General features: G+C 47.5%; 1 protein-coding gene across 1 annotated transcript in view; it reads right to left on the reverse strand.

The window, feature by feature from the left end:
- Positions 1-16,300, reverse strand: part of kifbp (kinesin family binding protein) — an 81,073-nt gene that overhangs the window by 14,393 nt on the left and 50,380 nt on the right. Inside the window, exon 4 of the mRNA XM_078223662.1 lies at positions 2,230-2,413. Within this exon, the coding sequence (XP_078079788.1) occupies positions 2,230-2,413 (184 nt within the window). The remainder of the gene's footprint in view (positions 1-2,229; positions 2,414-16,300) is intronic.

Raw genomic sequence — 16,300 nt, forward strand, 5'->3', positions numbered from 1 at the left:
CCACTCCCTCCCTGTCTCCCCCTGACCCTCCCATTCCCTCCCTGTCTCCCCCAACCTCTGCCTGTTTCCCCTGACCTCCCTCACTCCCTCCGTCTCTTCTGACTCCCCCCCCCCACACCGTCTCCGTCTCCCCTGACCTTCGTCCGTCTCCCCAGACCCCCCACTCACTCCTCGTCTCTCTCAATCCCCCCCCCACACCTTCCGTCTCCCCCGACCCACCCACTCCCTCAGCTCCCCCAAACCCTCCCCGTCTCCCCTGACCTCCCCAAACCCCCACTCACTCTTCAGCTCTCTCAAACCCCCCACTCCCATACCTACTCCACTGACCCACCACTCTCCCCCCGTCTCCCTGACGCCCCCCACTCTCCCCGACCCCCCCCCCACACTCTCCGTCTCCCCAACCCCCCCACTCTCTCCATCTCCCCAACCCCCCAATCTCTCGGTCTCCCCAACCCCCCCCACTCTCTCCATCTCCCCAACCCCCCCACTCTCTCCATCTCTCCAACCCCCCCACCCTCTCCCAGCCTCCCCGACCCCCCCACTCTCTGACTCCCCAACCACCCTCCACCCCCCACCCCCTCCCTATCTTCCCGATCCTCCGACTCTCTCCCTGCCTCCCCAGACCCCCGCACTCTCTCCGTCTCCCCTGGCTCCCATTCACTCCTCGTCTCTCTCAAACCCCCCCACTCTTTCTGTCTCCCCCAATCGCCCCACTTTCTCCCTGCCTCCCCAGACCTCCACACTCTCTCCATCTCCCCGGCCCAACTCACTCGTCTCTCTCAAACCCGCCCACTCACTCCTTGTCTCTCAAACCACCCCACCCCTTCCCCGTCTCCCCCGACCTCCCCCACACTCTCCCCGTATTCCGACCACCCCCCACTCCCTCCCCGTCTCCCCCAAACCCCCACTCCTCCTTGTCTCCCGACCTCCCTCCCTGCCTCTCCTGACCCCTCCACTCTCTCACTATCTCCCCGACCCCCCACTCTGTCTCTCCCCCGATTCCCCCACTCTTTCAGTCTCCCCCAAGCTCCGCACTCTCTCCGTCTCCCCCGCACTCATTTCTCGTCTCTCTCAAACCCCGCCACTCACTCCTCGTCTCTCTCAAACCCCCCACTCCCTCCACATCTCCCCCGACTCCCACTCCCTCGTCGCCCCCAAACCCCACTCTCCTGACACCCATTCCCTCCCCGTTTCCCCCGACCCCCCACTCTCTCCGTGTCTCCGACTCTCTCCGTCTCCCCCGCCTCCCCCCACTCTCTGCCTGTCTTCCCCGACCCCCCCCACTCTCTGCTCATCTTCCCTGACCCCCCCCACTCTCTGCCTGTCTCCCCACAACCCCCCCCCACTCTCTGCTCGTCTTCCCTGACCCCCCCACTCTCTGCCCGTCTCCCCCGACCCCCCACTCTCTGCCTGTCTCCCCAACCCCCATCATTCTCTGCCTGTCTCCCCTGACCCCCCCACTCTCTGCCCGTCTCCCCCGACCCCCCATTCTCTGCCTGTCTCCCCCAACCCCCATCATTCTCTGCCTGTCTCCCCTGACCCCCCCACTCTCTGCCCGTCTCCCCCGACCCCCCACTCTCTGCCTGTCTCCCACGACCCCCCACTCTCTCCGTCTCCCCCGACTCCCCCCACTCTCTCCGTCTCCCCCGACTCCCCCCACTCTCTCCCTGTCTCCCCCGACCCCACTCCCATAGAAATCATAGAAACCCTACAGCACAGAAAGAGGCCATTTGGTCCATCGAGTCTGCACCGACCACAATCCCACCCAGGCCCTACCCCCACATCCCTACATATTTACCCACTAATCCCTCTAACCTACACATCTCAGGACACTAAGGGCAATTTTAGCTTGGCCAATCGACCTAACCCGCACATCTTTGGACTGTGGGAGGAAACCGGAGCACCCGGAGGAAACCCACGCAGACACGAGGAGAATGTGCAAACTCCATGCAGACAGTGACCCAAGCCGGGAATCGAACCCAGGTCCCTGGAGCTGTGAAGCAGCAGTGCTAACCACTGTGCTACCGTGCCTCCCCATGATCCTTCCTCAATCGAAGCATCTTGTGACGTCTAGTGATGGATTGCCACACAGCAGTTGGGAGTTCTCATTTCAAATCAGCTGCTAAATACCTCTATCAAACCCACACACCACCTTGCACTGATCCTGAGGCATGCATTAACAATAATGCAGAGGGTTGCTTTCAGGAGACTGAGCACAGGCAGACTTACCTTCGTGATATAATACTGTGACAAGGTAGCAGCATTGATAGCCCACTCCACAGGGTTGTAACTGGCAAACTGCAGCTGGCGTTGCAGAGTAGTGTGGCAGTACCAAGCAGCCTTCTCAATCATATCTAGGTGTTTGTAGACTTGTGCCAGGTAATACAAGGTGTGAGTGTAAACCTTCTCAAACCTACACAATCCAAACAAAACATAATGACATTCATAGAAATTACCAGGAAACACTTAGCTGTAAAACTGGAGTCAATGAGAATCGGGGGAAAAACTCTCACCAAAGGAAGAGAGTTGTGGCGATTGGAGGTCAATGATCTCAGCTCCAGGGCTGAAGTCCCTCAGCATAGTGTCCTAGGCTCAACCATCTTCAGCTGCTTCATTAATGACCTTCCTCAGTCATAAGGTCAGGATACGAATGTTTGTTGATGATTTCAGTGTTCAGTACCATGTCTGCATGCAGTGAAGCCTGAACAATATTGAGGTTCAGGTTGATGAGTGGCAAGAAACATTCACGCCACATAAGTGTTGAGGTAATGACCATCTCTGCAAGAGTCCAACCATCGCTTCTTGACATTCAATGACATTACCATCACTGAATCCTCCACTATCAACATCCTGGGGGCTACCATAGACCAGAAACTGAACTGGACCAGCCATATAAATACTGTAGCTTCCAGAGCAGGACAGAGGCTGGGAATTCGGCAGTGAGTAACTCACCTCCTGACTCCCCAAAGTCTGTTCATAGAACATAGAACATAGAACAGTACAGCACAGAACAGGCCCTTCGGCCCACGATGTTGTGCCGACCTTCATCTGAAACCAAGATCAAGCTATCCCACTCCCTACCATCCTGGTGTGCTCCATGTGCCTATCCAATAACCGCTTAAATGTTCCTAAAGTGTCTGACTCCACTATCACTGCAGGCAGTCCATTCCACACCCCAACCACTCTCTGCGTAAAGAACCTACCTCTGATATCCTTCCTATATCTCCCACCATGAACCCTATAGTTATGCCCCCTTGTAATAGCTCCATCCACCCGAGGAAATAGTCTTTGAACGTTCACTCGATCTATCCCCTTCATCATTTTATAAACCTCTATTAAGTCTCCCCTCAATCTCCTCCGCTCCAGAGAGAACAGCCCCAGCTCCCTCAACCTTTCCTCATAAGACCGACACTCCAAACCAGGCAGCATCCTGGTAAATCTCCTCTGCACTCTTTCCAGCGCTTCCACATCCTTCTTATAGTGAGGTGACCAGAACTGCACGCAATATTCCAAATGCGGTCTCACCAAGGTCCTGTACAGTTGCAGCATAACCCCACGGCTCTTAAACTCAAACCCCCTGTTAATAAAAGCTAACACACTATATGCCTTCTTCACAGCTCTATCCACTTGAGTGGCAACCTTTAGAGATCTGTGGATATGGACCCCAAGATCTCTCTGTTCCTCCACAGTCTTCAGAACCCTACCTTTGACCCTGTAATCCACATTTAAATTAGTCCTACCAAAATGAATCACCTCACATTTATCAGGGTTAAACTCCATTTGCCATTTTTCAGCCCAGCTTTGCATCCTATCTATGTCTCTTTGCAGCCTACAACAGCCCTCCACCTCATCCACTACTCCACCAATCTTGGTGTCATCAGCAAATTTACTGATCCACCCTTCAGCCCCCTCCTCTAAGTCATTAATAAAAATCACAAAGAGCAGAGGACCAAGCACCGATCCCTGCGGCACTCCGCTAGCAACCTGCCTCCAGTCCGAAAATTTTCCATCCACCACCACCCTCTGTCTTCGATCAGATAGCCAGTTACCTATCCAATCGGCCAACTTTCCCTCGATCCCACACCTCCTTACTTTCATCATAAGCCGACCATGGGGGACCTTATCAAACGCCTTACTAAAATCCATGTATATGACATCAACCGCCCTACCTTCATCAACACACCGAGTTACCTCCTCAAAAAATTCTATCAAATTTGTGAGGCACGATTTACCCTTCACAAATCCGTGCTGACTATCCCGGATTAATCCGCATCTTTCTAAATGGTCGTAAATCCCATCCCCAAGGACCTTTTCCATCAATTTACCAACCACCGAAGTCAGACTAACCGGTCTATAATTACCAGGGTCATTTCTATTCCCTTTCTTAAACAGAGGAACAACATTTGCCACTCTCCAGTCCTCTGGCACCATCCCCGTGGACAGCGAGGACCCAAAGATCAAAGCCAAAGGCTCTGCAATCTCATCCCTCGCCTCCCAAAGAATCCTAGGATACATTTCATCAGGCCCAGGGGACTTATCGACCTTCAGTTTATTCAAAACTGCCAATACATCCTCCCTCCGAACATCTATTTCCTCCAGCCTATTAGCCTGTAACACCTTCTCTTCCTGAAAAACATGGCCCCTCTCCTTGGTGAACACTGAAGAAAAGTATTCATTCATCACCTCGCCTATCTCTACTGACTCCATACACAAGTTCCCACCACTGTCCTTGACCGGCCCTAACCTCACCCTGGTCATTCTTTTATTCCTCACATAAGAGTAAAAAGCCTTGGGGTTTTCCTTGATCCGACCCGCCAAGGACTTCTCATGTCCCCTCCTAGCTCTCCTCAGCCCCTTTTTCAGCTCATTCCTTGCTAACATGTAACCCTCAATCGAGCCATCTGAACCTTGTTTCCTCATCCCTACATAAGCTTCCCTCTTCCTTTTCACAAGACATTCCACCTCTTTTGTGAACCACGGTTCCCTCACTCGGCCATTTCCTCCCTGCCTGACAGGGACATACCTATCAAGGACACCCAGTATTTGTTCCTTGAAAAAGTTCCACTTTTCATCAGTGCCTTTCCCTGACAGTTTCTGTTCCCATCTTATGCCCCCTAATTCTTGCCTAATCGCATCATAATTACCTCTCCCCCAATTGTAAGACTTGCCCTGCCGTCCGGCCCTATCCCTCTCCATTGCAATAACAAAAGACACCGAATTGTGGTCACTATCTCCAAAGTTCTCTCCCACAACCAAATCTAACACTTGGCCCGGTTCATTTCCCAGTACCAAATCCAATGTGGCCTCACCCCTTGTCGGCCTATCCACATATTGTGTCAGGAAACCCTCCTGCACACACTGCACAAAAACTGCCCCATCCAAACTATTTGACCTACAAAGGTTCCAATCAATATTTGGAAAGTTAAAGTCCCCCATGACAACTACCCTGTGACCCCCACACGTATCCATAATCTGCTTAGCAATTTCTTCCTCCACATCTCTATTACTATTTGGGGGCCTATAGTAAACTCCTAGCAACGTGACCGCTCCTTTCCTGTTTCTAACTGCAGCCCATATTACCTCAGTGTGCATATCCCCCTCAAAGTGCTTTTCCGCAGCCGTTAAACTATCCTTGATTAACAATGCTACTCCTCCACCTCTTTTACCAGCTTCCCTACACTTACTGAAACATCTATACCCCGGAACGTCCAACAACCATTCCTGTCCTTGTTCTACCCACGTCTCCGTAATGGCCACAACATCGTAGTCCCAAGTAACAAGGCACAAGTCAGGAGTGTGATGGAATACTTCCCACTTGCCTGGATAGGTGCAGCTCCAGGACAAAGCAATCCATCCACCATGTTCAACATTCACTCCCTTTATCATGAGTCAGTTACTCTGGGATAACACCACTTTTCAAAGGAGGGATAGAGAAAATAGGGAACTGCAGGCCAATTAGCCTCACACCAGCCATTGGAAAATGCTGGAATTTATTATAAAAAAGTTTTATCAATGCACAATGTGGAAAAATCACAATATGGAGAGACAAAGTCAACATGGTTGCATGAAATAGAAATTGTGTTTGAAAAATTTAATCAGAGTTCTTTGAGGATGTATTTGTCGGTGGCTTTTCCAGCTTGTCTTGCAATAGTGACATCCCTCCACACACTGGACGCAAGGACTGATTAGGGACAGTCAGCATGCCTTTGTGAGTGGAAAATCATGTCTCACAAATTTGATTGAGTTTTTTGAAGGGGTAACCAAGGTAGATGAGGGCAGTGCAGTTGATTTTGTCTACATGGGCTTTAGCAAGGCCTTTGACAAGGTACCGCATGGTAGGTTGTTGCATAAGGTTAAATCTCACGTGATCCAGGGTGAGGTATCTAAATGCTTACAAAATTGGCTTCTTGACAGAAGCCAGAGGGTGGTTGTAGAGGGTTGCTTTTCAAACTGGAGGCCTGTGACCAGCGGTGTGCCTCAGGGATCAGTGCTGGGTCCATTGTTATTTGTCATTTATATTAATGATTTGGATGAGAATATAGGAGGCATGGTTAGTAAGTTTGCAGATGACACTAAGATTGGTGGCATCGTGGACAGTGAAGAAAGTTATCTCCAATTGCAATGGGATCTTGATCAATTGGGCCAGTGGGCTGATGAATGGCAGATGGAGTTTAATTTAGACAAATGCGAGGTGATGCATTTTGGTAGATTGAACCAGGGCAAGACTTACTCAGTTAATGGTAGGACGTTGGGGAGAGTTACAGAACAAAGAGATCTAGGGGTACATGTTCATAGCTCCTTGAAAGTGGAGTCACAGGTGGACAGAGTGGTGAAGGCGGCATTCGGCATGCTTGGTTTCATTGGTCAGAACATTGAATACAGGAGTTGGAATGTCTTGTTGAAATTGTACAAGACATTGGTAAGGCCACACTTGGTATACTGTGTGCATTTCAGGTCACCCTATTATAGAAAGGATATTATTAAACTAGAAAGAGCGCAGAAAATATTTACTCGGATGCTACTGGGACTTGATGGATTGAGTTATAAGGAGAGGCTGGATAGACTGGGACTTTTTTCTCTGCAGCGTAGGAGGCTGAGGGGTGACCTTATAGGGGTCTATAAAATAATGAGGGGCACAGATCAGCTAGATAGTCAATATCTTTTCCCAAAGGTAGGGGAGTCTAAAACTAGAGGGCATAGGTTTAAGGTGAGAGGGGAGAGATACAAAAGTGTCCAGAGGGGCAATTGTTTCACACAGAGGGTGGTGAATGTCTGGAACAAGCTGCCAGAGGTAGTAGTAGAGGAGGGTACAATTTTGTCTTTTAAAAAGCATTTAGTTACATGGGTATAGAGGGATATGGGCCAAATGCGGGCAATTGGGATTAGCTTAGGGGTTTTTAAAAAGGGCAGCATGGACAAGTTGGGCCGAAAGGCCTGTTTCCATGCTGTAAACCTCTCTGACTGGAACCTGCTGGCATATCTGCTACTTTAGTGCCAACTTTGGGTTGTTGTCCTTTAGGATGAAGAGCCTTATTCTGCGCTTCAGTGTCACTTTGTTCATTATCAGTCAGCCCTTTGTCTGCTCCTCGTAACTAGCCTTTGTGAAGTGCATGTTGCCTCGCCACCTGTGATACATTTACAGAATCTAAACACAGCATAATCAGTGTCCATCAGGTTCGAGATTGGACCCTAACACTTTGTCATGTTGCAAAAATGCTGCTTTTCCATCACTGTTTATGTCAGTGGTTCCCAAACGCTGTGCCACGGCACACAAAACTTGCAAGTGTGCTGTGGCCTGCTGCAGGTTTTAAACAGGAGCCCAAGAAACAAAGCCTGGGACTGGGAGTGAGGTGGGGAGGGGGAACCAGATGTGGCCTAACCTCATATCTCTCACCCCACCCCCACTATGTTATGCACCCGTGGATGTGGTTTGACTCGGGAGCGAGTTTGCGATGTTGGTCCTGAAACCGTAGAACGAACACCCGGATCTGAACAGTGGCAATGTGTTGTTAGTGGGAGCTGAAAGTCTTCATCTGGACAAACTTGCAGCAACAATCCTAAAGGACAAGTCCCATGAAGTGAATGTTCACTTAGTGAAATGCCTGCCATTATGTTGAGAATAGGCACACCAGACTGCACATAGATCGCGCTGTCTCCTTCGTGGATTTGCACAGTACAGAATCTGAGAAGGAATCTCCAGCCAATGTTGAAGCAAATTTCTTTCCTTTTTTCAGATGGAGGCAAGACTGTTAAGCACCAATCAACATTCTGAAGCAACTGGCAGATTCCTACTCGAGTCGCCCGATTTCCACCATCTGACCTTCCATAGTTTGGCCCACTTGGAATCATCAGCATGAGTATGGTCAGCTTTTAGATGTCAGTATAATGTATTTTATCTGTCAAGAGCCATTCCAGTGGCATTGGAACAACAACAGGTAAAATCATTGAACAATTAAAGGCAGTGGCTTTCAACTGGCGTGCGTGTGTGTTGCGGGGCAGATTCCAAGCCTCAAAACTTGGCTTTGAATTTTGCTGGTAGCCCTCTCATCAATTCCTCCCTGGATCAAAAGGCTTTGTGTATACCAGCAGCTCGAGGTTTCTCACTAACCTGCTAAGTTGCTATTTACTCAACTTTGCATTTTGCTCTGATCCATTGAATTTCAAATATCTAGTAAAAATTGTACTTTTAAATATATTGTCACAAACATGAAATTCATAAAGTGAAAAGGCAAAATTCAAACATCCAAAACCAAGTGCTCAGCGTGGAATAGATTTAGGGCTGTGAACAATTAGAAATCGTTGTGAAAACAGTAATAAATGTAAATCAATGTAATGTTTAGGAGCAATTGATTCAGCTGAAAAAAGTGGGTGTGCTGTGCAATTGTTTGTCTTGTTGAAGTGTGCCATGTTCATGAAAATTCGGATCCACTAGCCTATATTACACCCCATTGGGTCTTTTCCATTCTTTCAGCCCTTTTATTTTTTAATATACAGTTTACATTCTCAGTTCTGGTCGCCTCACTATAGGAAGGATGTGGAAAAGATTGAAAGGGTGCAGAGGAGATTTACAAGGATGTTGCCTGGATTGAGTGGCATGCCTTACGAGGATAGGCTGAGGGGGCTCGGTCTTTTCTCCTTGGAGAGACGTAGGATGAGAGGAGACCTAATAGAGTTATATAAGATGTTGAGAGGCATAGATTGGGTGGACTCTCAGAGGCTTTTTCCCAGGGTGGAAATGGCTGCTACGAGAGGACACAGGTTTAAGGTGCTGGGGGGTAGGTACAGGGGAAATGTTAGGGGGAAGTTTTTCACTCAGAGGGTGGTGGGCGAGTGGAATCGGCTGCCGTCAGTGGTGGTGGAGGCAAACTCAATAGGGTCTTTTAAGAGACTCCTGGATGAGTACATGGGACTTAATAGGATGGAGGGTTATAGGTAGGCCTAAAAGGTAGGGGGGATATGTTCGGCACAACTTGTGGGGCCGAAAGGCCTGTTTTGTGCTGTAGTTTTCTATGTTTCTATACTATGTCACTTGGATTAAACTGAACAGCTGTTGGCCTGATACAGTGCCCTAAAGTTGGCCAAATTTTCTCTGAAACCTCAGCATTGATAAATGTCTTTCGCCCTACATGCAGGGCATTCAAATGTTCAGACAAAACTAATTGTCGACCCTTCAAAAGCTGGGGGATGATCCCACATCACCTACGGAGAACCATCAAAGATGCCAAGTGACAATATAGAACCAAGCTCGAGTCCCAGGCTAGCCACACAGACATTCACTGATTATGGCAAGGCCTACTCGGCATTGCAGGCTACAAGGTGAAGGCAAGGTGACCCCTCCCCGATGAGCTCAACGCATTTTATGCCTGTTTTGAGCAAGAGGTCAGCAAGAGAACGTCATTCGTCCCAGAAGCCTCGGCTGAACCAATATCCAAGGTCATCATCACAGACGTCAAATTGGCCTTCTTAGAAGTTAACCCACGGAAAGCAACTGGCCCGGATGAGCACTCAGATCCTGCGTGGATCAGCTGGCGGGGGTATTCGCAGACATCTTCAACCTTTCTTTACAATAATCTGAGGTCCCTATCTGCTTCAAGAAGACGACCATTGTCCCTATACCAAAGAAAAGCCAGGCAGCGTGTCTTAATGACTACCACCCGGTGGCTCTGACATCCATCATCGAAAGGTTAGCCGTAGAATACATCAACTCAGGTCTCCCAGATAGCCTGGATCCACTACAGTTCGCCTATCGCCACAACAGGTCCATCGCTGACACCATCTCCCTGGCCATACACTCAACCCTGGAACACTTATATCAGGCTCCTTTTTATTAACTACTGCTCAGCCTTCGACACTATTATCCCAACAAAACCCATCTCCAAACTCAGTGACCTGGGGCTTGGCTCCTCCCTCTGCAACTGGATTCTAGACTTCTTAACCCAAAGACCACAATCAGTTAGGATAGGCAACAACACCTCCTCCACAATTATCCTCAACATTGGTGCCCCGCACGAATGTGTCCTCAGCCCCCTATTATACTCGTTATACACCTTTGACTGTGTGGCCAAATTCCCCTCCAACTCTATTTTCATGTTTACTGATGACACCATTATAGTGGGTCGGATTGCAAACAATGACGTGGAGTACAGATAGAGAATCTGATGAACTGGTGCAATGACAATAATCGCTCCCTCAATGTCAACAAAACAAAGGAGATAATCATCGACTTCAGGAAACATAATGGCGGACATGTCCCTGTCTGCATCAAAGGCGATGAAGTGGAAATGGTCGAGAGCTTCAAGTTTCTAGTTGTTTACATCATCAACAATCTGTCCTGGTCCCTCCACACTGATGCTATAGTTAAGGAAGCCCACCATGCTCTACTTTCTCAGGAGGCTAAGGAAATTCAGCATGTCCGCTAAGACTCTCACCAATTTTTACAGATGCACCATGAACAAAGAACAAAGAAAATTACAGCACAGGAACAGGCCCTTCGGCCCTCCAAGGCTGCACAGACCATGCTGCCTGACTGAACTAAAACCTCCTACTCTTCCGGAGACCATATCCCTCCATTCCCATCCTATTCATGTATTTGTCAAGACGTCCCTTAAAAGTCACTATCGTATCTCCTTTAAATCTTGCACCTTAAACCTATACCTGCTATAATTGACTCTTTTACCCTGGCAAAAAGCTTCTGACTATTCACGGTAGCACAGTGGTTAGCACTGCTGCTTCACAGCTCCAGGGTCCTGGGTTCGATTCCCGGCTCGGGTCACTGTCTGTGTGGAGTTTGCACATTCTCCTCGTGTCTGCGTGGGTTTCCTCCGGGTACTCCGGTTTCCTCCCACAGTCCAAAGATGTGCGGGTTAGGTTGATTGGCCAGGTTAAAAATTGTCCCTGAGATGTGTAGTTAGCGGGTAAATATGTGGGGGTAGGGCCTGGGTGGGGTTGTGGTCGGTGCAGACTCGATGGGCCGAATGGCCTCCTTCTGCACTGTAGGGTTTCTATGTTTCTATGTTTATGTCCATGACCCTCATAATCTTGTAGACTTCTCTCAGATCGCCCCTCAACCTCCATCGTTCCAGTGAGAACAAACCAAGTTTCTCCAACCTCTCCTCACAGCTAATGCCCTCCATACCAGGCAACATCCTGGTAAATCTTTTCTGTACCCTCTCCAAAGCCTTCACATCCTTCTAGTAGTGTGGTGACCAGGATTGAACACTATATTCTAAGTGCAGCCAAACTAAGGTTCTATAAAGCTGCAACATGACTTGCCAATTTTTAAACTCAATGCCCCGGCCGATGAAGGCAAACATGTCGTATGCCTTCTTGACTACCTTCTCCACCTGCATTGCCACTTTCAGTGACCTGTGTACCTGTACACCCAGATCCCTCTGTCTATCAATACTCTTCACGGTTCTGCCATTTACTGTATATTTCCTATCTGTATTAGACCTTCCAAAATGCATTACCTCACATTTGTCCAGATGAAACTCCATTTGCCATCTCTCTGCCCAAGTTTCCAACTGGTCTATATCCTGCTGTATCTTCTGATGGTCCTCATCGCTATCCGTAAATCCACCAACCTTTGTGTCGTCCGCAAACTTACTAATCAAACCAGTTACATTTTCCTCCAAATCATTTATATATGTTACAAACAGCAAAGGTCCCAGCACTGATCCCTGAGGAACGCCACTTGTCACAGCTCTCCATTCAGAAACGCACCCTTCCACTGCTACCCTCTGTCTTCTATGACTGAGCCAGTTCTGTATCCACCTTGCCAGCTCACCTCTGATCCTATGCGACTTCACCTTCTGCACCAGTCTGCCATGAGGGACCTTGTCAAAGGCCTTACTGAAGTCCATGTAGACAATGTCCACTGCCCAATCCTCATCAATCATCTTCGTCACTTCCTCGAAAAACCCGATCAAGTTAGTTAGATTCAACCTCCCCTTCACAAAACCATGTTGCCTCTCGCTAATAGCTCCACTTATTTCCAAGTGGGAGTAAATCCTGTCCTGAAGAATCCTCTCCAATAATTTCCCTACCACTGACATAAGGCTCACTGGCCCATAATTACCTGGATTATTCTTTCTAGCCTTCTTAAACAAAGGCACAACATTGACTAGTCTCCAGTCCTCTGGGACCTCCCCTGTAGCCAGTGAGGATACAAAGATTTCTCTCAAGGCCCCAGCAATTTCCTCCCTTGCCTCTCTGTATTCTGGGGTATATCCCATCAGGCCTTGGGGCCTTGTCTACCTTCATGTTTCTCAAGAACCCCAAAACCACCTCCTTTTTGAGCTCAAAACAATCTACATACCCTTCCCCAGACTCATCCTCCACAAGTCCTTCTCTTTGGTGAACACTGACGCAAAGTACTCATTTAATACTTTGCCCATTTCCTCTGGCCATCATGGAAAAAATCTGTTTCAGATATATCATAACTTGGTATGGCTCCTGCTCTAACCAAGACCGCAAGAAACTACAATGAGTTGTGAATGTAGCCCAGTCCATCACGTAAACCAGCCTCCCATCCATTAACTCCATCTACAATTCCCGCTGCCTCAGAAAAGCAGCCAGCACAATCAAGGACCCCACACACTCTGGATATACTCTTTTCCACCTTCTTCCATCGGGAAAAAGATACAAAAATCTGAGGTCACGTACTAACCGACTCAAGGACCGTTTCTTCCCTGCTGCCATCAGACTTTTGAATGGTCCTATCACACATTAAGCTGATCTTTCTCCTCACCTTATCGGTAACTGCAACACTCTTTTCTGCATCCTCTCCTTTCCCTCTCCCCTATGTACTCTATGAATGGTATGTCTTGTCTGTATAGCTTGCCAGAAACAATACTTCTCACTGGATCCTAATACATGTGACAATAATAAATCAAATCAATTCACTGAAAATATTTTTGCGTTTCTTCCATAAACTAACAATGTGGACGATAGCCCCCATCCATTTGAAATGAATTATTTTTGTGAAGCATTTTGTCAATTACTGCAATTTCTTTCACAAATCCCATTACTAAAGGGACTTTCTACTGTTGTGTTCTCATTACGATATTCATATTTGCACACATACTTTTAAACTCATCACTGGCGAATCCACCCGGTCGGTGCCCCCGCCACATTGTCAATTTGCAATTTAGCCAATGCCCCCAGTTCAGTTCCTATCCATTTTCTTGTCCACACATACCATTTCTCTTTACAATATATATTTACTGTTGACAAAATGAATCTAGTTGCCATGTCCACAAAGCGCAAGAGAAAAATGTTTTGCCCTTATCCCATACCTTCATGTCCATTGCTTTGGTTTTATTAAAGCTAATGATGGTGTCTGCCTAAACTTTCTACATTCACCACATTTCTCAGTGATCTCGCGTATCCATTTCCCTTGCCTCTGAATTTTTAGCTATGACAAGATAGATGGGAAAAGTGCTGAGCTAATTTTAAAACAATTTGACTTTTTCCTTTAAACTCCTAATGTCATCAAGACACAGTCCAAAGATGCGCGGGTTAGGTTGATTGGCCAGGTTAAAAATTGCCCCTTAGAGTCCTGAGATGCATAGGTTAGAGGGATTAGCAGGTAAATATGTGGGGGTAGGGCCTGGGTGGGATTGTGGTCGGTGCAGACTCGATGGGCCGAATGGCCTCCTTCTGCACTATAGGGTTTCTATGATTCTATGATTCTTTAACATCATGATTATTAATGTCCAAATGGTGTAAACTCTAAATCTACACATTTCCCAAAAACAATTGCCTTATCATGTTACATATCTAACTTTATCTGAATTTTGTTCTTAGACGGTATACTCAATATTAAGAATTATTTCACTGGATACTGCATCTGTGCTGATAAAATGGTTTACTTCAGCTTTGTTACACAGAATCATCAGTCTCAAAAGTGATTTGAATGTGTTATGGTTTGACTTTAATCTTGACATCCAGGTAACACCTTAACAAATCCATCCCACATACTGTAGATGTGTATCATAGAAACATAGAAAAACTACAGCACAAAACAGGCTCTTCGGCCCCACAAGTTGTGCCGAACATATCCCTACCTTTTAGGCCTACCTATATCCCTCCATCCAATTAAGTCCCATATACTCATCCAGGAGTCTCTTAAAAGACCCTATTGAGTTTGCCTCCACCACCACTGACGGCAACCGATACCACTCGCCCACCACCCTCTGTGTGAAAAACTTCCCCCTAACATTTCCCCTGTACCTACCCCCCAGCACCTTAAACCTGTGTCCTCTCGTAGCAGCCATTTCCACCCTGGGAAAAAGCCTCTGAGAGTCCACCCAATCTATGCCTCTCAACATCTTATATAACTCTATTAGGTCTCCTCTCATCCTACGTCTCTCCAAGGAGAAAAGACCGAGCTCCCTCAGCCTATCCTCATAAGGCATGCCACTCAATCCAGGCAACATCCTTGTAAATCTCCTCTGCACCCTTTCAATCTTTTCCACATCCTTCCTATAGTGAGGCGACCAGAACTGAGCACAGTACTCCAAGTGGGGTCTGACGAGGGTCTTATATAGCTGCATCATTATCCCCGGACTCCTAAACTCAATCCCTCGATTGATAAAGGCCAGCACACCATACGCCTTCTTAACCACCTTCTCCATCTGCGGGGCCGATTTTAGAGTCCTATGGACCCGGACCCCAAGGTCCTTCTGATCCTCTACAGTACTAAGAGTCTTTCCCTTTATATTGTACTCCTTCATCCCATTTGACCTGCCAAAATGGACCACTACGCATTTATCTGGGTTGAAGTCCATCTGCCACTTCTCCGCCCAGCGTTGCATCCTATCTATGTCTAATACATTGTATCCATTGTCTAATACAGCACAAATATTGAATGACTTTGTCATTGGAAAACCCAGCATCAGAAAGTTTCTGGTGACCAGTTTCTTGACTGATCAGTGTCATCACCTCCCCTCACTGATCCTTCCTGCTCATATGACATTTCACAAACCCTCTTATTCCCTTTAGGACAATTCATCACATCATATTTCCAGTCACATCTGGAACACCAGTTTACCATTCTTCGATTATTCCTGGGGTTCACTTCCCTGCCTGAGTTAACCAATTCCTGTCATCTGTTAGAACATAATAAGAACATAAGAACTAGGAGTAGGCCATTTGGCCCCTCGAGCCTGCTCCGCCATTCATTAAGATCATGGCTGATCTTTTTGTGGACTCAGATCCACTTACCCCGCCCGCTCACCATAACCCTTAATTCCTTTACTGTTCAAAAATTTATCTATCCTTGTTTTAAAAACATTCAATGAGGTAGCCTCAACTGCTTCACTGGGCAGGGAATTCCACAGATTCACAACCCTTTGTGTGAAGAAGTTCCTCCTCAACTCAGTCCTAAATCTGCTCCCCCTTATTTTGAGGCCATGCCCCCGAGTTCTAGTTTCACCTGCCAGTGGAAACAACTTCCTTGCTTCTATCTTATCTATTCCCTTCATAATCTTATATGTTTCTATAAGATCTCCCCTCATTCCTCTGAATTCAAATGTGTATAGCCCCAGTCTACTCAGTCTCTCCTCATAAGCCAATCCTCTCAACTCCGGAATCAACCTAGTGAACCTTGTCTGTACCCCCTCCAGTGCCAGTATATCCTTTCTCAAGTAAGGAGACCAGAACTGCACACAATACTCTAGGTGTGACCTCACCAGCACCTTACACAGCTGCAGCATAACATCGCTGTTTTTAAACTCCATCCCTCAAGCAATGAAGGACAAAATTCCATTTGTCTTCTTAATTACCTGCTGCACCTGCA

This window comes from Mustelus asterias, chromosome 11, assembly GCF_964213995.1.
Source record: "Mustelus asterias chromosome 11, sMusAst1.hap1.1, whole genome shotgun sequence".
NCBI lineage: Eukaryota > Metazoa > Chordata > Chondrichthyes > Carcharhiniformes > Triakidae > Mustelus > Mustelus asterias.